Source organism: Typha angustifolia, chromosome 14 (assembly GCF_048772165.1).
Source record: "Typha angustifolia cultivar Huaian chromosome 14, ASM4877216v1, whole genome shotgun sequence".
Taxonomy (NCBI): Eukaryota; Viridiplantae; Streptophyta; class Magnoliopsida; order Poales; family Typhaceae; genus Typha; species Typha angustifolia.
Window position 1 is genome coordinate 4,057,916 of NC_133252.1, and position 24,174 is coordinate 4,082,089.

General features: G+C 32.7%; 2 protein-coding genes across 7 annotated transcripts; both read right to left on the reverse strand.

Moving 5' to 3' along the window:
• Positions 1-4,035: 4,035 nt before the first annotated feature.
• LOC140776041 (cytokinin dehydrogenase 9) lies at positions 4,036-6,296 on the reverse strand. Its single transcript, XM_073119588.1, has 5 exons — positions 5,445-6,296; positions 5,241-5,368; positions 4,889-5,149; positions 4,531-4,793; positions 4,036-4,415 (listed from the first exon to the last, which is right to left on the reverse strand). Exons 1-5 carry the CDS (start codon positions 6,055-6,057, stop codon positions 4,097-4,099), a joined length of 1,584 nt encoding a protein of 527 aa, XP_072975689.1. The 5' UTR covers positions 6,058-6,296; the 3' UTR covers positions 4,036-4,096.
• An 8,152-nt stretch (positions 6,297-14,448) lies between these two features.
• Positions 14,449-18,267, reverse strand: LOC140775525 (uncharacterized). Of its 6 annotated transcripts, none has more exons than XR_012106769.1 (5): positions 17,594-18,265; positions 17,420-17,483; positions 16,726-16,852; positions 16,537-16,623; positions 14,449-14,826 (listed from the first exon to the last, which is right to left on the reverse strand). XR_012106769.1 is itself a non-coding variant. In XM_073118878.1 (5 exons), exons 1-5 carry the CDS (start codon positions 17,594-17,596, stop codon positions 14,598-14,600), a joined length of 327 nt encoding a protein of 108 aa, XP_072974979.1. In that variant the 5' UTR covers positions 17,597-18,267; the 3' UTR covers positions 14,449-14,597. The 6 variants fall into 6 exon arrangements, 2 of the variants coding, with proteins under 2 accessions (XP_072974979.1, XP_072974978.1); XM_073118878.1 differs by lacking the exon at positions 16,726-16,852 and having other exon boundaries at positions 14,449-14,603; positions 14,706-14,826; positions 16,537-16,669; positions 17,594-18,267; XR_012106771.1 differs by lacking the exon at positions 16,726-16,852 and having other exon boundaries at positions 16,537-16,673; positions 17,594-18,267.
• Between the last annotated feature and the right edge of the window lie 5,907 nt (positions 18,268-24,174).

The window sequence follows — 24,174 nt, forward strand, 5'->3', positions numbered from 1 at the left end:
ATGTGGATTGAAGTTTGAGAAAGAAAGATGACATATATCTTCCATAATAAGGTTTTTCTTCTTTTACTATTTATTATTATTTTGTTCACCTTCATTTTCTTTAGAAGATCATCTTTTTCTCTTAGTTTCCTCCATTAGAGTAATTAGTTTAAGGTGGTACCCAAAAAAAAGTAGAGCCTACTAGAAAGAATTATTTGATTAAATTTTTCTCAACTTTAGGTTGGAATTTTTCTCAACTTTAGATTTTTATTATATATTCTTAGACTTCTCACAATGAGCAATGAAAGTCTTTGACATTTGGATCCAGCTTAGACTAGCCTCTCCAAATTAGATCTTTAGATGATCGATAATGTTTAGATTAAGTTATTATTTTATGTATCTTTATAACCTTTGTGGGTTGAGCATCTTTATTTTAATAGTTCTGTAATATTAGTGTCGGAGATCTATCCTATTTTCTCTTTATTGAATGATGTCAAATTTTTTTTTCTAAGCTAAAATGATATATCTGTTTATGTCTCCTCCTAAAAAAATTATATAAAAAAGGAAGAAGATAGTGTAGGAAAAAGAATAAAAAAATAGAAATGAAAAAAATCTATACCTATTTGGGCTCCAAGTTAATATCAAGATGACCGCTCACTCAAGTTTAGCTCTATAAAACTCAATTTAATTTTATATAAATATAAAAATGATGTAATTTGCATAGTTTGAAACTATTAGATTAGGGCTTCTTTTGAAGGTTAAGTATGAGCCAACTGCTTGATTAAAATTTGAATTAGACTTAAATTATGCTTGAATTTGTTTTTACATATATATAACCGTTTAATACTCAAGCTTGAAATATGCTTAAATGTGCTTGGGTTGAATTCTATCAAGCTTGATTACAACCGCTTAATAAATGTCATTGAGATTGTTATCATCGAGTCTAGCAATACATAGAGGAGCTTTTAACTAAAATAGGCTTCCTTAAAAAATAATTTATTTAAATAGTCCACTCTTCAAACTTAATACTAAAGCTAGTCTATTTTAAATACGTCAGCTACCACATCATAGTCCTAACAGAAAACATTGTATTTATTAGTGTTTTCTATAAGTTGTAAGTATAAAAAAGTAAAAGTTCAACGCTTTATTCTAAATGTAAAATGTTAATCTCTCACTTTAATCATATTAAATACAAGTATAAAAATTGAGAAGATTATTCTTTTATTTATATTTATTATTAGATAACTTAGATATAAATTACGGATGTTTATCAAGTAACAATCAAATAAACTAAAGAAAAAGAATATATTCAGATCTATATTTTGACCAAACTGAAGGTCAAATTTGAAGATCTTCTTAGAGACAAAAAAAAATGTAGATGATTTGGTAAGTTTTTCAACAGTATATGTATATACTTTGAACACACACACACACATATATATATATATATCATATTTTTATCATCTAAAATCTAATCGGTATTATTTTAAATGTGTTAAAAAATGTATCCAATTTTTTATGGTCAAATATGATAGAAAAATTAATTATTTCAATTTAGGTATAACCTTAAATGACTAAAGTGATACAAATAAAATTATAGGGGATGAAATTAATTTAAACCTAACCATAAGTTGGTAAAATATAATTTTGTCTTTTATATTTATCCATACTATTTTATCCTTAAAAAGATATTATTTTACTTAACTATCATTTCAATCACTCTCTTTTCTATTTCTCTCCTCTCTCATCTTATTATTCTCCATTATAAAGAGTATTTTAGTTATTAATCTAACTATTTATTTTTTACTTTATATCACATTAAGTTTAATATGATATAACTTATATTAGTATTAAAATTTAGCATAAATTAACATAGCTATACTAATATAAAGAATTACAGTTCCATTTTAATTTATACCACAAAGAGATAAAATTGACACAAATAGAACTATAACGATAGAGTGATTTAGGTTTAACACCATAGGTAAAATTTGATTTTTTTTCTAATACAAAAATATTAGATAAAAAACGAGAAAAAAGAAAGTAGATATTACTATGCCCATAATAAGATAAGTGGTTATTTATTTACTATATTAATAGAATGAGATTTATACTAAAATGAGATTTTTTTTGTATCTTACAAGTTAAAGATGGCTTATATAAAATGTTCAAGAGGTTGGGTATATAAGTTTACTAAGAGTTTTTGAAAGAAGAAAAGAAAGCGTACTTAGAGAACAATATAAATAGTATCGTTGATTAGAAAAAAAAGACTCCACACTATTGCTTTTGACTTGGCTCGTTACAATTATCTAGTCTATTGTTCGAACGGGGCATTCGATGTGCGTTCAAAAATATAAATATAAGTTTTTGGGTGTTCAAACACACCCTAGAGCCATTCGAAACGCCTTTGAAAATGTCGAGATCATTCGAACGGGTATGATTGTGTTCGGACGCACCACAAAGATTTTGCAAAATCTAAGATCCCATGAGATCAAATTTGACTTAGATTTGGCTTTATCTCCAACAGGTACTTATTTTATCTCTAAGAGAATTCGAGGAGAATTTTTGAAGAGATATTTATCTTATCTCTAAAAAGTATATAAAAATGTTTAATTTAATCTTAGAAATCGATCATTATCTTTTGAAATCATCTTTTCTTAGCTATTAGAGACCTATTCTCATATTTAGACGGAATGTGCTGAATTGTTCTCATCTCAATACATCTATATCAGATTTAAAAGAATTACATCTTGAGTGTCACTGAGACGAAATGATTAACTTCGAGGGTAACTAAGGTCTGAAAACCTATCACAAGAAGCAGTGTATCGTAGGGTCTAGCAAGTAAGGTCGGTATAGATTGAGTTGTGAAAATCGACAGGTTATCTGTAAATTTTTTGTTATCTGCTATAGATTTTAGTGAATGGTTTCAATCCGAGTTTGGATCCATAGTTTTTTATCCGTTTGGAGTTTTTCACATAAAAAGTTGTGTTTGCGCTTGTTTTTTTCACGCTTTAATTTTTGCATATTATCATTGATAGTATGTAATAGGTCTTATTCCCTAGAGCGTTTCTTACATCTTTATTTCTGAATATAGAAATTCCAGGTTGTTTTCTAATGGTCTAATAGACCTGCTTTGTCCTGGAAGGTTTTGCATCCTTAATGCGCTATGGAATGTGGTCTAACAGAGGAAGCACTAGAAATAAAAGAAAATTGGAATAAATCCCCAAGACAAGATAACTCTAATTATTAAAGAGGTTGACTTGGAGTTGCCAAATAAGTATCTGCACTCAATGTTAAATGAAGATGCTACAGCAGAGAAAAAGTGAATTTTCCACAACTGATATTGCTATAGCCACACCAGGCTTGTTAGAGTAGTATATGACATAAGGAAACTCTTTCACATTCTAATTGATGGTTTTCATATCGCATTTCTGATTCAAGTAATCCTGAAGGACAAAAAATGGAGATAATCAGCTGTTCTCTGAAGGTTTGAGTATTGCTGTTATTTGCTTAGTGGCTGAATACGGATATATCTTTTATATACTTAATCGAGTCTATTATCCTGGAGCATTATCTAACTTCTGACCATCTAATTGTCAATAATTCCTTTTAGTAATTCTCATTGGACATAGAACTAGATGATGCAGTCCTGTTTTCTTGACTACTATGCTTTGCTGGTAGGTCAGAATTTCCTTTCTCTTATTTCATATTGACAGTTTTGCTATCTTGTTGCACTTCCCATTCTTCTTGTTCTCAACTTGAAGAAGAAGAATGATTTCCATCTGGTTCTGGTATATATATATATCATTATCATCATAAAAGCAAAATTATTATTCTATGCATGCTGAATTGCACATCCCTCATCTACTTTGATGCTTCCGATGTCATTATTTGAAATCCAATTTAAGCCGTATGTTTATCCTTTAACAGTTCAAACAGTTATCATGCTTATGCTGGTGACATTGTAAGAAATCCAACTTGAACTGGATAGCTGATCTGATATCCTTTCCTACTGGTGGGCCTTCTGGTTTCCCTTTATGATCTGAAACCTTACTGTATGAACAACTATTTCAGGGATAAGTTTGTACAAGGTATTCTACAAGCTTTATGGAAGTTGTTATGAGGAAGGCAGTGCCTTATGGAAAATTCTTTGTCCTGGTGCTAAGATAGACAAGGGATCATATTTATTTTTTCTCTGTGCAAATATCTCCCATCTGGCACCGAAGTGAGCTTTCCACTCTTCCTTTGTGGTGTAGTGTGGCAGATATTGCTTCATCCCTATCTTTGCGTGATTACAGAACTCTAGTATTTTGTTGTTCTGTTTCAGAACATGTTCTAAAATGTCATGATCTGACGTACATGGTGCAGACGAAAGGAAAGCCACCAAGTAGAAGACCTCCTCATCTGGAATGACTGCTGATGTTCTGTTATCCCACCTGCAGCCAAAAAGTGCAGTTGTAAGCACGAAATATCACTTCTTTGGTAGCTGGTGGAATCAAGTAAGAAAAACAATACAGTGATGTAATATAGAAGGAAAAAATTATTCGTTACTTGGATTTGTTCACTGGGTACAGAAGTATGGGCCCATTGTTGCTGTCTTGGAGGATTATGCCGAATACTTCTCTTGCGAACTCATGAATTCTGCTTCTTGGAATGAGGAGATTTAGCCATGGATGTGGAACTTCCCACAAGCCCTTTGATCTCAGCTTCACTTCGGAGACATGCACCCTATCCAAGAATTCGAGGTAGGTGACCTCTGATTGGAACAGCGTGGATGGCGTGTACCGAAGTCTGGACAAGAGCATATCAACTTCCTGTAATCAGAGAGTTGGAGTTGGACATAAGACACTTCTGAAGTTGTTCATACATTCTTACGCGCCTTGTGAGTGGAAATTAATGACAAGCTCACCTTGTTCATGATCTCAGTCTCATCTGGATTGAAGTTTTTTGTCATCTCAAGGCAGAACAGAATTCTCCCATCAGACTCAAACTGGCTGGCTTGAACAGGGTCCTGCGGCTTGAAGGATGATCTCCAGTTATTCAAGAGCCCTGTCCTGTTTATGATCACAAAGCCTTCAATGTAGTCAAAAGTATTCTGTGCTGATATCAGCATCTCCTGGTCCTCGCTGAAGCTAGCGAAGTCCGAGTATAGAACTCTGATCCACTTCACCTGTGAAAAGAAAAAGTCTACTTGTGAGAAACGTGTATCTCATTACCATTGACTTTAGTACTTATGAAATCAGTGATATGTTTTATGTTACCATCTTTGGAGCAGGTTCAAGTGCTATCCTGGCCCTGGTGATGATTCCAAACTGACCCAGTCCGCCAAGAACAGCATAGAATAGATCAGAATTCTGTTCAGCTGAGCAATTGTGCACATCACCCTTTCCTGCAGTTAACACCATTTGCTATCATTAGGTAACTGATTTGATAAACCCGTTGACTTACTATGCACAAATAGAAACCTGTGATGATCTCAAGCTGGTAGATGTTGCTAATCTGCGGGCCGTGATGGAATGCCTGCCCACTGATCCCGGCATTTGACAGGGTACCGCCGACGGTGAGATGAAGGTAGTCAGTCCAGGACTTGGGTGCCAAGCCATGTTTAAGGCTCTCATGCAGGACATTGATCCATAAGTCACCTCCAGAGACATCGATATATGGGAATTCACCTGCATGCACCTGAGGTTTGATCCCTTGGAGGGACTCCATCTGGATTACGATGCCCCCAGGGGCTTGCGCCTGACCTTGGAGTGAATGCCCATGTCCCCTGGCCGCTACGGTGAGCATTGAATTCCCACCCAATTGGAAGATATGCTTTATGGTTGTGGAGATATCAGAGACTGACCCAGGATACAGAACTGCTGATGGTAAGAGCTGGTAGCGGTTTCCAAAGTCTTTGGCGGCAAGGGAGACATCATCGAATCTAAGATGGCCGTCGAGGATGAGCATTTTAAGGGAAGAAGGTACGTCAGGGTCGGAGATATGCATGGTGATACCACTGATGAGCAAGGCAATGAAGAGCTTGAGGTAGTTGGCAGTATGTGTTCTAAGGAAATGCATGGGTGATGGCCTCATGGTGACAACTGAAGAGAAGGAAACAAGGTAGGAAGAGGATGAACTGCAGATATGGAGGGGGAAGGGAGAGGGAGAGGGAGATTTAAAGAGAGAAGTGGTCTTATGTTTTAGTTTAGTGCCATGGTCAACCAAATCTTTTATAGTGCTTAATGGAATACGTAAGAAGACTGAATACAATGGATGCAGAGTCTGAAAGAAAGGTTTCTTCCTTTTGGCTTATGTTTTGTGTGTGTGTTTAGAATAGATGTGTTAGTTAAAGCAAAGTAGATTGAGGTGAGAGATGGATCCAAGTGTTCAAAGGAAACAAAGAGTTTCACATGCTTAAGATTCCCCCCTCCCCCCTCACCCCCCACACACAACTCCTAAGTTCAAAAGAGTTTCTCGCCCTCTTTTGCTGCACTCTAGAAACTTGTTGACCATGGTCCTGAGTTCCGATCGGACTGAGTCTGAGGAAGGCCCACCACTTTGGAATAGAGGGGCACTCAAAACCTCTTTCCAGTGATGCCTTTTAGGAAGTCAGAGGAGGCAACAGTTCTTCCCCGGGAGCGATCCCCGGGCCGGCCCGGGCTTAGACTCCAGCGGATGGCGGTCCGGTGAGCCCGTGGTCACGTGGCCTTGTGGAATGGTGGGCCTAATCCAACCACCTCCCCCTCTCACAATTTTTTTTTTTTTTTTCTTTTTTTTAGTTGAAGTTCTTTTCCTTGTTCTATTGATAAGAAGGTGGAAGTGGGGTACATGAATTATTCTAGTTCATGCTCATTTAAAAAGTGAGATTAATGTTTTTTTTTTCCTATAGTCCTGCATTCCAGTAGGATTTTCCTGTGTTTTTTAAGGGTTAATTATTGAGTAGAAGACTTGAGTCTAATGACGGTTTACGACGCGGTTTATAGTCAAAAGTCTAGATAATAGCAACTAAGTCCTAAGGTTGGGCAAGTGATCACCATCCACAAGAGGACTATCATGCCACTAAGCACACCATCTAAAGATCCTTATTTAGGGTTTTCCGGGTCGGATCTTGTGATCTTGTATTCGCTTTCTGGAAACATACTTTACCTTTTTTTCAGTTGATCAGGTTTTGATTTTGAATCTAATCATCCACATGCTTCTTTGACTTACCAAACCTAGTGTTAGAGCCACAGAAGATGGAGCTAAGTCTACTTTTTAGTTGGCTTAGGTCCAATCTTGGTAGGATTCTGTATCTGATTGGGGCCCTCAAATCCATTTGACTCTAACTCTACTTTAATGAATGAAAAGAGTGCTCTTTTTTTTCACCCCCTCCCTTTTCACTTCTACATGAAGGGATAGCTGATGCTTCCAGACTATCTTTAGCCTAACACTAGTTGCAAGTAGAACTGTAAGCTTATTACAGTTTGAAGGTTTGCCAAATGTAGTCTGGTTTCTTGGTCTATTGTTTGCCCACAGGATGGGAGTCTAAGTGGTCAAAAAGTGAGATTCTCCATCATTTGTTTGAAGGCAAAGCGCGTTTGTTTTACTGGCATTAGCATTAGCATTAGTAAAATTAATGAAGTTAAGGTCAGCTCTAAGGCTGCAAAGTGGATTAGTGTTTGGCCACCTCAATAGACATGTGGGACCTCAGATGTCTTGATGATCTTTTAATCAAACCAACAGGATTGTATTAGTGCTAACTTTTCTTCTTTTTCTTTTTCTTATTGCAGTTTGTTTGTTGTTTGGATTGTGAACTCTTTAATCCATACTTGGGTACTTCCTTTGGATGTGCATATCCACTTCCAGATGAATGTTAAACATTAGAGTTTTTCTTTTTTAAAGTGAAGATTAACAGTGCAAAATATTAGAATCAATGTGCAAGTTGCCATTGAATCAAATAGTGCCTCTGTTTTAGTTTTCAACTCCTACTTATTCTTTTGTAATCATTCTCCAAAGCTTTAGGTTTCACCACCCTAGAACGGCTACTCCCACAGAGGGGGTAAAGCCTCAGCCAAGGAGTGAGAAAAGAAGAAAAGGAGGAGAAAATTCAAAAGGCTAAAGCCTGTTGGTCGGAGAGGGAGGCCACACCAAAGTAGCTCTCTCTTGAACCTTATTTATCAAAATAAATTACAGATAAATTTAATACTAAATAGGATATGTTTTATTATAGCCGTCAGTGAAACGTGAAATATTTTACAATATTTTATCCGGAGGAGGAAGAAGAAGCGCTAACAAGTTTGGATATAAAGTCGTTGATTTGATTAATATTTTATATGCGGTGATAGAAAGAAATTAAGATAAAGACTTAGCTAAATTTATCAGTGTTTCATATGAAATCAGTATTTTAGTTCGCCAACTTACAGATGTAACTAGTTGGTGTTTTCATCTAAGAATAAATAGTTATAATAAAATAAATCTCTTTTGATATTATAGATCGGAAAGAAGGAAAATAGAGATACAGCGTTAAAGTATCTCCACAAACAAAAACATTAAATTGCAACAAAATTAGTTTAATAAGAATACAATTAAGTTCTAATTTACCTTAAAATATTTTGAAAGTAGGGTATTAGTATCCCTTTGTACTAAATGAGGCTTTCAACCTATATTTGCAAGGAACAAATAGTTTAGAGTAGTAAAGATTTAAGCCTCAAACAAAATAAATTCTAGGTTTATTTTATTTTTTTCCACATAACTGCCACTGAAAACTTTTCAGATATCATATATGCCATTACATTGTTTAAAATATTATAATTAACATTGTGAATAGTCATTATAATTAATATTTGAACAGGTTTACATATGCATCCAAATGACCAAATTACTTTTTCTCCTCAAAGTTTAGAATGTAGACATATTTGTCATTGATTTATTTCTTACATTGAAATATATATATATATATATATATATATATATATATATATATATATATATATATATATATATATATATATAATATTATATTATGATATCGAGTAATATTAGATAATTGTCCAACTATTCGGAACCATCTGTATAAAGGCCTTTCTACAATTGAGATTCAGTTCTATTTAGAGTTAGCTAGAGTTAAACGACTAAAATGACATTTTTGACAAAGCTGAATAATTTCAATAATATTTTGAAAAATATAGCGACAATTTTAATATTTAAAAACTTTTCTATAAATCCGACTCAGTTCTATCTATAGTTAGTTAGAGTTAACAGACTAAAACGACATTTGATAAAGCTCAATAATTTCAATAATATTTTAGAAAATATAGCGACAATTATAATATTTAAAAACTGTTATGATCAGATCCCGTGGGTTAGGTTAGTCAAGTCGAATCAACTTGAGCTAGTTAGTTAGCTTTATCTTATTGTTTTAAATTTTAAATAAATTAAATAATTCACATATAAATCCTATCCGCTAGGATTTTTACTCTATAAATAGGAGTGGATGTGTGTTGATTATCATCGATCATTGAATGAATATGAGTTTAGCCATATTATTCTTTTTGTTTTTATCTTTTACCATAGCCGTTAGATTCTAGGAATAGATAAGAACTGTAGAAAAATTTCGATCTTTCAAACCTTAGTCATCTTCCTCCACCAGTAACCACCATATCTTACCACTCATGGTTGTCTGCCACCCTCCAATGATTATCGTAAAGCCAAATACTTACCGTTCTGCCCCGCTCTAACCCTGCTTCACTATTTTATTAATATCTTTTTATCTCGACCTCTAATTTAGGTGAAATAGAACGATTAGAACCATAGATCGTGAGATTACCACTAGCTAAATTATCATAATTTTCTTACGTTTGAATCAGTTCAGGTCTGGTACATAATAAAAACTTTTCTATAAACCCGACCTCAGTCTATCTAAGTTAGTTAGAGTTAACCGACTAAAATGACATTTTTGATAGAACACAATAATTTCAACGATATTTTGAAATATATAGTGACAATTCTGATATTAAAAAACTTCTATAAACCTGACTCAATTCTATCTACAATCTGTTAGAGTTAACCGACTAAAATGACATTTTTGATAGAGCACAATAATTCTAGCTATATTTTAAAAATAATATACTGACAATTCTAATTAAAAACTTTTCTATAAATCCGATCTCAGAATCACGAGCAGATATAGATATCGTAAACTAATATGGAGCCATCAATGGCAACTCAACACATGGATTATAGATAGGATTGAACTGTACTAGTGTTACCCCATTTGCCACACCATCTTCCTATCTTTATCATCAACTACACCACAATCAATAGCATTATATTCTATGCCATCTAAAACCTAATTATACACACACATTCAGATTGTGGATTGGATAATAGATTCAACATTTAGGGCCACCTAGGGGATAAGGGAGGGTGGTGGTGGTGAATTGATGCTACAAAACAAGCTATAATCTTAGTTCTTGACTATGTCTCCTCTATCTCAGTACATTGCACTCCTATCATGTCCCCTTGTCTTTCCCCATGGCTTTTCCATGAACACACCTTTGTGTCATATGCCAAGTCATCAGTGCTCCTTGTCTACTACTTTTGCATTAGTTTATTTATCAACTAACTGATTGATTGATTATTGTTATCACCCAGAAGAGAATATCAAGAATAGTGGGCACTATGTTGCAAGTGTTTTTGTGTAAAAGTTGTAGCAGTTGGCTTGAAAGTTCACAATATGTTTTGAGCATTGAAAGGTTCTTATTCTACTTGTTGGGAATAAATCTCCCTAAAAGATGAACAAAATCCTGGACAAATATTAGGGTTGGTTGGTATGCATCTTTCTAGTGAAGAGAGACAGAGAGACCTTATGTTTGATACCTTTTAACTCGCTATTAAAAGTATCTTTTTTTTTAAGTAGAATAATGAATCATAGAAGAAGAGAAAATACTTGCCATAGAATCATGATATGTTTGCCTTTATAGGTTTCTTAGAATGGCCAGTTGTTGGATGATAAAAGGGTAGGGTTTGGTTGAATGGCCAAGGGATACGCTATATGATGCTGACCTTCTTGATATGATAATTGGTGGTACAAATAAAATAATAGACTTGTAGTTCAGTAGACACGTTTTCCTTTTTCTTTTTCTCTTTTCCTTTTCTTTTCTCCTCACATTATAGAGAGAAAAATAATATATTTTTAAACCTAATGAATTAAATATTCTGTTTCTTCATCTTTCTCTTATTAGTATTCTTTCTGAACAAACTTGTCATTATTGTTTTGATACATTATATATGATATTCTAAATCTGCCGATGTCATTTGACACTCAAACATTTCACCTAAATAGCGTTGATTGACATCAAATAGAAAATATCATATTAGCAAGCATATGAACTCGTGTATGGTTTGTGAAGACGATAATGACTTGCTTGTTTATATAATGTTGGTAGGAGAAAGATGAAGAAGAAGAATAATATTTAATTTATTGAGAAAGATACTCTTATCTCTTTCTCTTTGTAAAAGGATATAAATTGTCATCAAATGAAAACACAAAACTTTTTGAGTTTGTCATCAAACGACAAGCTATGGGAATGTTATAACTACCAACCAACTCTAGTAAAGTTGGTAGGTTCCTTTCCTATGATTAATGGGGTCATAAGTTTAACTTCAACTCTAAACAATATTGTGGAGAAATTACTTGATGGTTTAGTAACTTGGTGGCTTGACTTAACGATTCGACTAGATTAATGACTTGGTAGTGCAGTTGGCTTAGAAGAACAGCTCGACAACCTTAGAACAGGTCTCGGCAGTGTTTAGTTTAGAATAATTGTTCGACGATATACATAGTTTGAAGTCTAAACTATGCAGCTTACTATATTGGCTAAAAGCTTAGTGAGATCTAAGTGTCTATATATCTATGGAGGGTTAACCTTTTATCCGACTTATATCTAACCTTCGAGCTCATAAATGATAAAAATAAAAACGTTCAAACTATTTACTAAATCAACTATAAATCGTATTCAATGATTGGTTGAGTAGCTTAGCAAGTCACTATACCTCTCTCCTAGAATGCCAGAAAGCAACTCATAAATTGCTCTCCTAAAAAGCTACTCATATATAATATACCAATCTACCGGCATAGCATTCTGTCTCAGTATCTTTCTCCCTCTTCCAGAATGTTAGAAAGCGATTCATAAATTGCTCTCCTAAAAAGCTACTCCTATATAATATACCAATCTAACGGCATAGCATTTTCTTTCAGTATCCTTCTCCCTCTCCCTCACACCATTTCGCTCTCATCAAAACGACTTATAAGTTGCTGCTAGAGAAAGTGTAGTTTTTCAGCATGTTGGTCTAGTAATTAGATGATCAAGAATTACTGGATTTGCTGAGCTAGCAAAAATTATAGTAGTCTTGAAAATAGTTTGAAATGCTTCATACTGCCAAAAATATTTTTCCCAACTTTGGTAGAAAAACTCAAATTTTGAAAACAGTTAAATTGGATAATTGAAATCGGGAGTCAAATTGGGTAATTCTACAATGTAAATATAAAATTAGGAGAATTTGCCAGATGAAATATAACTTAGGTGCTTTTACCACCTGTGTTGTCTTAGGCTCAGCATTCTCTAGACAATAAGATACTTGAGAGGCTCTCGTAGTGAGTGAAATTTTGAATTCTTAGACTAAATTATTTCTCCCAGTCTATTTTTACGTATATAATAATTTAAAATTATTATCTGATTCAATAATTTTTATAGAAATTTAAAAGTCATTGATCTAGTCAGTGAGTTTTGTCGACGAATTTCAAATTTCTACATAAATTGTCATTTGCTTCCCTTGTTTCCAACTCACATAATCTCAAATTTAAGATTCAAAGTGACTTAGGCACCTATAAATTTTTTTTAAAAATAACTTAAAACATCTAAAAATATGATCTCGACGGCGGAGACAAGTAGATCTCACTTGATCTCCCCTCCGGGAATCGATACGTACCCTCAATTGCATATGAAAGTCATGGTATGCAATAAACTTAAAAAAGATTTAAAAAAAAGAACATGATATGCTTTGCTTGCTTTGTGGCAGTCACTAATTTAGAATTCCTTTTACATGATATGCTTATATTGCTCGGGCATAGTCATCGTTGCTTTATTGGATGCCCTCACTTAGATTTAAGATAGTGCCACCAAAGTAGGCATCCATATATATATATGGAAGGCATGAGAGAGGTTCGTATAATAGATTCTTCTTTCTTTTCGACACGTATCTTTATTATTTTAGACTGTCTTTAATATCTTAAGATAGATTGTTATAAGTCTATCAGCTCTTCTGTGTACTTGTACTTGTGCTTGTCTATGACTATATATATATGACATGCTTATATCTCTGCTAAATGGTGATGACTACTTGTCCAGCTCCCATAGGCTCTTTTATGACACCTCACGTGTTTAATTACTTCCACTAGCTTCGGTGGATTCTGATGCCCAATCCCTTTGCTTGCTTTTTTGAATGTATTATTCCCTATCCAATGGGAGCCTATTAGGAATTGCCACTCACTCTCATCGAAACGGCACATCAATTTGATCTCATTGCTAAAAGCATCCCTTTCTATGTAGATTTTAACCAAATATTCCAAAAGATTTGTTTGGAGAAATTTCTAGGGGTCATTTGGTTTCATGTATCACATCATGTGTGTGCGAGAGATTGAGGGAAAGCAATGCTTAGTTTGGACTTTTTGTGGTGGTTTGAGATTCGAATAATTGGAAGTCATAGTGATTTTGTTCCCTTGTAATGCTCTATCTGAGAATTATCGGTATTTATCAAATGAAACGTATTTGAAAATGACATTAACATTCTGACTCCCCCACATAAATATTAGTACCCTTTTAACGGCCCAAAAGGCTTGAGGAGAACGATCTCATTCTCAAAATATCAATGTCAAGAAATGTCTACATGTTTCTAGAGCCTTAAAAGTAAGTTTAATATTATATACAAGTGAAATATGTCATGCTTTTCCCTAATTTTTTTTCGCAAATCCTCTTTTGTGGGAGGCAAATGACTTTGTTAATTTTTAAAATTTAAATATAATTTATATAGATTAAATATCAAAGTTTATAAAAAAATATATCAAAAGGAATGGAAGAGACACATTGAAATACTCTCCTGGAGCAATCCATGTTGCCATCCTTTTATGTGGAATATGAGAAGAATTAGAACTTCAATCTGGCATGGATATATCGGAAGAGAGTGTATGAAGCTTAGGAAAGGAGGTGTATGCTCATTTACTAAATAAAGAATAAAAGATTGGGTTTTGTAGACATCCTCCCAAGTGTACTCATGCTATCATATTATCATGCTCTCTAATTCAAACAATTGTATCCTCAAACCTAAGGAAAAAGTGGTAACATTGGGTTAGAACAATTCGTTAAGTACAAAACTTCACACGATCTCTTCTTATACAGGTGCAGTATGCAAGTGGTGTATGTTCATAAGGGTGAGGAGATGGAGATGTTAGTAAGAGACAACAGACTCCAGTTCCTATTATCAAATCAGAGTTGGAAATTATGCTCCTTTAAACAATGCAGGAGCTGGATGAGTAGCACTACTTGTGGCTAAAGCCAGAAACCAAATTGCTCCTCGAAAGCAATAATTTAGCTGTTTCAGATCTGCGAGCAATCCACACAGCGAGTTTTAAAAAAACAAATGCTTTAAAGTGCCAATGTCCAAACGCCATGCTCAAAGGGTTTCTCTATGGACCCGAAACTTGCCTGAAATATAAGAAGCCTGATGCAAAGAGACTTCTCTGAGCACCGGCCAAACAACCTAAGGAATAGGTTCACGAAGTTTCCATATTTTGTCTCAGTCAAGAGTCCTGTCTGAGGATTAAACCTACAGGAACAAAAGAATTCTGTGTGTTAATGCAGAGTATGCTGGATAAATCTCTTCAATAGTTTCAGAATAGGTATATTGTGAAAGAATGAACATATTTTGGCAACCGAAATCTTGGACAAGGAATAATCTAAAGAGCTGCAGGAATAGCAAAAGAGAAGAGGACAAATAAAATTAGATGGCTTGAATCTGGATGAAACATCAAAGTAGAATATGTTTAGGTTTGTGTTGACTTGTGGACATGAGTAAAGAGAATTCAGAACTTGCGGTAGAAAGAAGAGCAGAAGAGTTTCGCTGCATATACAAGATATGCCAATTAATACAAACTAAATGACATGCCGTTATTGTATATGGCATAACAGATACTATTTCTAGTATATGGATGCACATGGACATACAATAAGAAGACAAGGTGCCAATGCACAATACAATACGATGATATAATCTTATGAGCACACAGATTGCAGTTTAGGAACAAGCAAGTTGTTGAGAAACAGAAGTCAATAAAATAGAGCTTAATTAGTTACCCATCACTTAAGACATCCAAGTACTCCATATTAGGTGATCTAGTTCTTCTCAATTGCAACTTCTAACCATGCATAAAGAACTAATCTTGTCGACATGATAACACGAAATTAGAACACCATCTTATTGTTGCTTTACTGTATTTTATGTTGGGGATAACAGATCATGATTTATAAAAAAACTAAACAACCCAATTTAAGTGCTTCTCTTGTTCCATGTTGCTCGCTTAGACATTAGGAAGGATATAAATGGCCTCCAACTTACTGATGAAATGGAGCAAGTACAAAGGATTAACTATGTTACTATGTGAAGAAGTTATTTTTATCACTGCTAAATGAGCAACCACAACTTCATATAATTGTTAGTCATATCTGCAATTTAAAAATCTTAGATGATTACTTGTAATTAGGATTCTCAATCTGAATGGAACTGCGTAATTTTCTGATAGATACTCGACTTTAAATCCTTGCCATAAGATTGCACAACTGTTACTCTTCTCACCATAAACCCTAAAACTGAAGTGGATAAAACATTGGGTTGAAGACATGAATTAGCATAGAGAAAAATGAACTTTGAAGGAAAAGAGTAAAATGTATACATTAAGAGAAGCAATACAGATCCATCTTTAAAGAAAATGCTCCAAAATCATTGATAAGATGGATTTGCCACAGAATATACAGCTTAATTGATGATCCATATGCAAGCAAGGAAAAAGAGTATAGAAGAACCATTGAACTGTAGACTTCGGAAAAGCTTCCCATGGATGCATATTTAGCTCTTACAGACATCACTTGGGAAACTATGCTCGTAAAGCATGTAGAGATTACCTCATATGTGCAAGTTAGTGGAACAATTAGTTGGGAAGTTTAATTACTGATAACTTACGCTGTACAAAACCACTGTAACTTCCAATCATCAATTCAAAGATGTGAATCAATTCATTTGTCCAGAAGAACAAGGAAACCAGTTGATAAGCACATGCTAAATACTTATGCTTGATTCTCCCAACAAAGAGATTCATGAATGATTTCTAATTCCATTATTTCCAAAGTTTTAATACCAAAAAGTACCGTTAGTATTTCAGAATATTTAAGTAATTGCAACTTAAAATGTTTCTGAAGACTAACAAGTATAGGATAAACCTAGTAACATAAAAGCGACAAACATAATGGAAGCAAAATTCACCTGAAATGACCAAGTATCCCAACCACTGCCATAGACATTCCAGCAAAGTAGGTGTAGGTATCACCAGCAAAATCTGATGAAGGATACCTGACATTTGCACAATCCATTGAACTATGGATTTCCCAAAAGAAACCTTCCTAAGGAACAAAATTGCTTCAGTTTAACTTGAAATACCATAAAGATCATTACCAGTTATATGAAAGTAATGCCAACTAAGTAGGCAAAAGAGGCAAGACAAGGTATATAGAAAATGCATGAGCTTGCTTGTATTCAGGGTCATAGATGCTCCAATTTGCATTATGTTATCTATCAATATCTGAAAAAAGAAGAAGTTAGTATCAGATACATCAGCATTTCTGACCATCCTAACTAATATGTTATTACTGATTTACTGAAACTAAATAATGTAGAAAATCTCTACTGTAAGAGCTCTTATTCTCACTGCAGCTGAAATAACAACTGTTTGCCCTACTTCAAGGCCATTCAGGCATGTATTTATATGTCAATAGAATTTGTAAAGAACACTGCCAACATGCCCATGTATACCTTGTATATCCAATCTGTCTTTCAGAAAATGCAAATAGTGGAAAGGGAAAGCTATTAGAAAGCATCATATAAAAGCAAGGAGTATGAGTGTCACACCAAAATTAGCCGTTATGCGGTATAGAACATAGTACTGGTAGAAAGACAACAACACATACATTGTTTTGTGTTTACTGGAGTAAGATATCTAACATCATGACAGAACAGAGTACAAAATCCTTTACAGCACTACATTTGAATGAGTGCTACGGTCATTGTTACCCTGATTACATTTCATATCATAAGCTTGCAATAGCTTCTCCTATTTGCATTTAACACCAAAATAATGCAAATGCCCTACCTCCAAAAGTTCCCAAAAGATACTCAAGTGTTTTGATGATCTTCAGAGTGCTCCAGGGACCAAGCTAAGGAAATTATGATAAGTGACTCAATCAGGCAGATTCCACACAACATCTCTATAAATGAGGAGGAAAAACCAAAAAGCTTGTCATTAAGTCTTAATCCTTAATCTTACCATACGCAAAAATAGAGAGAGGGGCCTTGCAAGTATATAGTTTCCAAAAGTTCAAAGTATTCCAATATTATTGTTCGATCCGGTGACTTCACACTTCGGTGAGCTCCTCCGATGATAGATCCGGCGACTCCGCACTTCGGTGAACTCTTTTTTGTTCATTTCTTCTCCCTCTCTCTCTCCTACTCTCTAACTCCCTCTTTCTCTCTTCATCTCTCTATTCTGCAACAGCTGCATGGTAGTGTTTTTTTTGTTTTTCCCATCTCTCTCTCTCTCTCTCTCTCTCTCTCAGCAGCAGCAGTATTGGGTTTTTTTTCCATTGTTCGTACCAAGGATGCTCGTCGTCGACCAACCGTCGCTGCTCCCCGCCGACCTCGTCGCCGTTCGCCACCCCCCCCAGCTCGAGCCATCAATCGCACGCATGTAGGGTGCCCTAGCCTAAGGAGGAAGAAAGAGTGGCGGGTCGGGTTGGGTGAAATAAAAACTCAAGTTGTGGAAAGATGAGGTCGGCGGAGAGCGGCGTCGGCTGGTCGACGGTGAGTAGCGAGCGGCCAGCGGCGAAGCGCTAGGAGGGGTGTCGTGCGCCACGGCCATCGTTGGTTTGTACCCCTTTTCTCTGCGGTGACTGACGGAGAGAGAGAGAGAGAGAGGGGGGGGGGGCAGAGTTAAGGGAGTGATTAGAGAGATATTGGAAGCAAATAAGTGGGGAGGTTATTAGAGAGATTAGAGGGACTAAGGGAGAGAGAGATTAATTTAAAACTTAGAATTATTTTAACTTTTTTTTTAAATGTGACCTGTTTGTGTATTCATGCTGAAAATTAAAATTGCTCTGAGAAAGAAACCACAAAATACCTACATTAGATAGCAATATAGCATCATTATTAGGAAAGATAAATTGTATGCCGAACATAACTAGTGGGAAAGAAAAATTAGTGGTAATATTAACCGTATGAAACAACATTGGACTAGAATATAAAAAAATATAACAATTTAGACTCAAATGAGTTTGAATATCACAAGATAAATGTTAGTACTTGTAATAGGCAAACAAAAAGATATATACTGCAAAACGAAAAGAGTTAATGATCTGTCAAAAATTGATGCATGACTCTAAAATAATAAATGCGAATGATAATAGTAGTAGGCAGTGTGAAGAGGATGATAATCAAAGCCAAATAACGAGGCAATAAAAGAAAGAATGCATATGTTAAGAAAATTAAAGAGATGAGAAGTACTAATTGTAGCTTTGATAAATATGGATCAGTTCACATCAAAGAAAAAGATATTATGAGCACAGTAGTTTAAAACTTTTGGTGTTATAGTAGTATAAAAATATTAGACCAATAAATACACATCTTTATAAAAAAGTGGTCGCATATGTAACACTATTAAAACAGTTTCCAAAAAGATAAAAAAGTGGCCGCATATGTAGATTTTTCTATGAATTTTCTTTTACAACCATATTCCTTTCAATGTAAATGATAGTCTTTATTATCACACTGTGATTGAAACTATAGAATAAATAAAGAGCGATTTGATGACTCCTAGATCAAATGATATACTAATATCTTAAGTTGAAGGTAGATCAGTTTCACGTTTATATTGAGAATTTAAAAACTATTGAGATGAATTTAATAGTATGTTGATGTGTGATAGATAGACTACACAAAATAAATACTATTAATTTATCAATCATGAGGACAAAGATATACATATACTCTCCACAGAACATCACGAACATCATCCACAAAGCCAAGTGAAATCATGAGTAGATAGATGCTAAATTTGTATTATATTCAACCAACTATTATGATAAGTAGAATGTTTTTAACAACAAAAAGAAAAACAACTAAAAATCCATGATTAATGGGAATAAAAAATTTTGCCTCATAAAAACTCAAACACACTTCTGTATTGTTAAAACTAATAAACTAATAATTTTGTACTGATATAAATAGAGAATGAGAATAAAAACATATGATATTATCAAATTTTCTTTGTCATTTGAAGTGACCGAGATATTTGATGCTAGTAGAATAAATTAAATTATATCATTTTTGTGTTGTATAGATAATTTTATAATATTAGTTATGTTAGTCAAATAATTGTATTCTCGTGTAGGAAGAAAATAGTTTTATCGTGTTAAATATATTACAATAACACAACCTACTTATTAAATAGATTAGATAAGCTGTGTCATGTTAGCCGTTTAATAATCAAGTGATGTTTATTTTAGCAAACTTAATCTATTTAATAAATGGTTAGTGTTTGTGTTAAGATGAAGTCAACTAAGTCCAATTGCCACCCCTAATAGTACAAAAGCTATTTGCAATTAAATATATATTCTAACACTTTTATATATTAAAATATTATATATGATATAATATATACTATCTGTAAACTTTGTTTAGTAAAAAACTATTATATCTCTAAATGATATGCATATAATCATACTAAATATACACAAATAATATTTGGTATCATTATGTTTCATTAAATATATAAAGCAATAACTAACAAATGGTAATTAGTCAAAAAGTATTACTTATAGATCATAATAGTAAGGAAATGAAAACATACGCTGAAGTCTGATGCAAGGTTGAAATGCTTGAACAATATAGCAATAATCAAGTAGACAATCCTCCCAATTATAATACATACGACTCAGGTATGAATAAAAAAAGAAATAGGATTAGTCACCTATTTTGACATATTATACATACAGTGCCTATCAAAGTCCCAAATCAATTTTCTTATTTATATCAAACCTTCAATTTGCCCAGAAAAATTCATTTAATTTTTTATGTGTATCAAATATATAAGTATTGGCATAAACTCATTTAGGCTTTTAACATCTCATCCTCTCACCATTTATTGTAATAAACCACCAAAAATGACAATAAGAAATACAACATAAAACATTATATACTAGAATTTTTATTTAATAGCAACAATAATAATAAACTAATAAAATTTCTAAAAAATAAATTACGAAGTACAAATTGAGAAATTAAGAAAAGGCTAAAACAATGTTACAATATAATTAATCATATTTCCTCTACTGACCACTAATTATTACAAACCCTACTTATTTGCAATTAGCTTGAAAGCACGAATACCCTCTGTATTCGATATGTATGATAAGGATACGGGTCAGATACGTATCTAATATATTTTTAGAGTATCCTAAATTAAAATAAATAATTTTTATTTCTGGATACCGATGGATACGACTAGATACATTGAGAATACATTGGGGATACATTTTGGATACGCTTTAGATACATTTTAGGTTTATTTAAGTAATTGAGAGGGTTTAATTTTATAAATCCGTTAAGCTTATTAATTTTATCACAAATAAATAGTTGTTGAGAGTATGAGTTCTAGTACTAATAATGTGACCGTAGATGACAATGCTCCACTTTGAAAATATTTAACGAAATTGGAAAAAATAAAAGAAAGATGAGAAAATATAGATTTAAGTGCAATTATTGTCGACAAATATACAAATAATCTTATTATAGAGTAAAGGTTATGTGATGAGAAATAGTGGATGTGGAATCAAACCATGCCTTAAAGTAAATAGTTATTATATTATGAAGATGAAAAGGATTACGAAACGAGCTAATTTAAATAAAAACTCTATGCCAAAATCAGTATCATTGTTAATGTCAGCTTAAAATAAAACTTTTAGTATGCCCTATTATATTAAGTCTTATACTTTTACAATTAATTGTCAAATGGCAGGTTATTTGCATTTTCGATATAATATATTGAAAATCACACTTCAACAAAAAATGATAAATATTGAAAGGTTATTGAAACCTATTAAGGACACATAGATGGAAAAATAGGTTAGCATTGTGTATTGTGTATGATGGTTGGACAGATGCATAAAGAAAACCTATTATGAAATTTTTTTACATCTAGCTTGTTTATCAAAATAATTAAAGAGGTTAAGACACAAAATATAGTACAAATCATTACTAATAATGTTTTTATTTATAAATCAGTTATGATGCTTACAGAGGTTTAATATTTAAATATTTTTTGGACAACATGTATTGTCCATACATTTAACCTTGCATTAAAAAATATATGTGCCTTAAAAGCACTAAAGGAAATGAATTTATTTTTTATGAATGTAATTAAATATCTATTATGATAGGAAATGCAATGTTCATCAATAAGCTTCTCTTTTTTGTAAGTATTTTAGCTAGCATGGCCCCAATTAAGTAATACATGAATTATCTCTCGATATAACAGTAATATTACCCCTATTAACCTTATGTCAAGATATCGGTTGAATAAAAATTTTATCATGCAACACTCTATGAGACTTATTATTTTCATTGAACTTATAAAATTTAAACTTAGTTGCAAATACACATTTCATGTCAATTATTGTAATGTTGGGAAGATTCTAAACTATCAAACTTAAACTACAAATTATGGTTATTAGTAATAAATGGAATTCTTATAAAGAGAACGATGTAAGAAAGACATAATTTGTGAAAAAAATGTTTTTGACAATATATGGTGTGACAAAATTAAATGCTGAGATTTGCTAACACTAACAAACATTGCGTATAATTTAATTTATGAAATGGATGATATGATAAATCTAATAAATGTTTATTTATTATCTCGTCCCACTCCTCGTCCATTCTAATCATATAAGATATAAGATGAGGATAGTAAGGTAGTGACATTTATTCGTCATCTACTAGTGGTATTATTAGCTGCGCTGCTTTCTATTTCCACTCTTGAGAAGCGTTAATGAAATTTTATGGCTTCAGCGGTAACGTTCTCTAGCTTAATCAAACAATACGTAGACTTTCGATTTAAGAGTAATATTGCATCTATTTGCCTTCTTATATTAGGATATGGGTTGAATAAAATTTTATCATACAACACTATATGAGACTTATTATTTTTAATGAATTTATAAAATTTGAAGTTATTTGTTATTGTGAATACACATTTTGCGTCAATTATTGTGATGTTGAGAAAATTATAAACTATCAAACGTGGGCTACAAATGATGTTTATTAGTGATAAATAAAATTCTTACATAACGATATAGGAAAAACACAATTTATGAAAGAGAATGTTTTTGACAATATATGGTACGACAAAATTAAATACGAAGATTTGCTGACATTGGCAAACTTTGCCTCCAATTTGATTTATAAAATAGATATTATGATAGGTATAATAAATGTTTATCTATTATCTCGTCTCGTTTATCGTCACTTTCAATCATATAAGGTGGGGGTAGTGAGATGGTGACATTTATTTGCCCTCCACTAATAGTATTATATTAGCCGCACTGCTTTCTATTCTCACTCATAAAAAACGTTCATAGATTTTTATGTCTTCAGCGGCAATGTTATCTAGCTTAATCAAGCAATACGTGTAATATTACCCTATTGGCCTTCTTATGTTTAGATATATGTTAAATAAAATTTTATAATGCAACACTCTATGTAAATTTTTTAATGAATTTATAAAATTTGAAGTTACTTGATGTTCCAGATACACATTTTATGTCAATTATTGTGATGTTAAGAAAATTCTAAACAATTAAACATAGGCTACAAATAATGGTTATTAGTGATAAAAAGAATTTTTATAGTAAGGACGATGTAGAAAAAAACAATTTGTGAAAGAAAAGATTTTTGATAATATATGGTGAGACAAAATTGAATGCCGAGATTTACTAACACCAGCAAACCTTATCTCTATTTGATTTATTAAATGGATGATATGATTGAAGACATGAGGCAAAAAAAAAAATCTTTATACTCAGTTGTGCATAATAATTTTGTCGATAGATAAGATAAAATTAATATTTATCTTTATTGTTTAGCACACTCATTTAATCCAAGGTAAAGTCGATGCTTAAAAATTTATTACATATTTATTTATTTCTTTTGGTTTATGGTTTTGTTAACTTAAATTATATCAATAGTTGTGAGAGGAATTGGAGCACATATTTATTTATTCACTTAATAAAGAGAAAAAATATCATTCAGTAATTATTTAGTTTCTGTCCATAATAATATTTGTTTTTTTTAAATATTGATTAAGTATTTGAAAGGGAAGACCAAAATGTGAGATGTTGAAAGAGATTCATTTGATTCAATAGCAGTTATTTTTGAAATTGCTGACCTTTCACTTGATAAATCTGATTTGGAGGCCATTGTATTCACTAATTAAGGCAATGAGAATAATGACTTAGTTGGAAATGAATAATTATATCATTGCTAATTACACTACTAACCTATGAGCCTATGAGTTGCTCATATTGAATGCAATGATATTTACTATTCTTATTTTGGTGAATTATTTTATGAATGGTGATGTTTTTTTTGTCTAATTATTTTTGATATTTACTATTCCCGCTTTTGCCATTAAATATTTATGTAGATAATAGATATATTGAAATATTGGATGCAATATTATATATAGGTTGTCATTAGAATATAATTTTTTTTGCACATACACATGTATAGATTGTTATTAAAATATAATATTTTTATATAATTTTTAATCATCGTATCCTAGACGTATCGTATTTT

What these genes read in the sequence shown, in the direction of transcription:
- LOC140776041 (XM_073119588.1), bottom strand. Translation starts at nt 6,057, where the DNA reads ATGAGGCCATCACCCATGCATTTCCTTAGAACACATACTGCCAACTAC. An exon ending in TTGAACCTGCTCCAAAGATG is followed by an intron (nt 5,150 to 5,240) that starts GTAACATAAAAC and finishes TTCTTTTCACAG; the next exon opens with GTGAAGTGGATCAGAGTTCT. An exon ending in AGACTGAGATCATGAACAAG is followed by an intron (nt 4,794 to 4,888) that starts GTGAGCTTGTCA and finishes CTCTGATTACAG; the next exon opens with GAAGTTGATATGCTCTTGTC.
- LOC140775525 (XM_073118877.1), bottom strand. An exon ending in TCTTTTGGGAACTTTTGGAG is followed by an intron (nt 16,670 to 17,419) that starts GTAGGGCATTTG and finishes TTCCTTAGGAAG; the next exon opens with GTTTCTTTTGGGAAATCCAT. An exon ending in GGGATACTTGGTCATTTCAG is followed by an intron (nt 14,827 to 16,536) that starts GTGAATTTTGCT and finishes TTGTTCCTGTAG; the next exon opens with GTTTAATCCTCAGACAGGAC.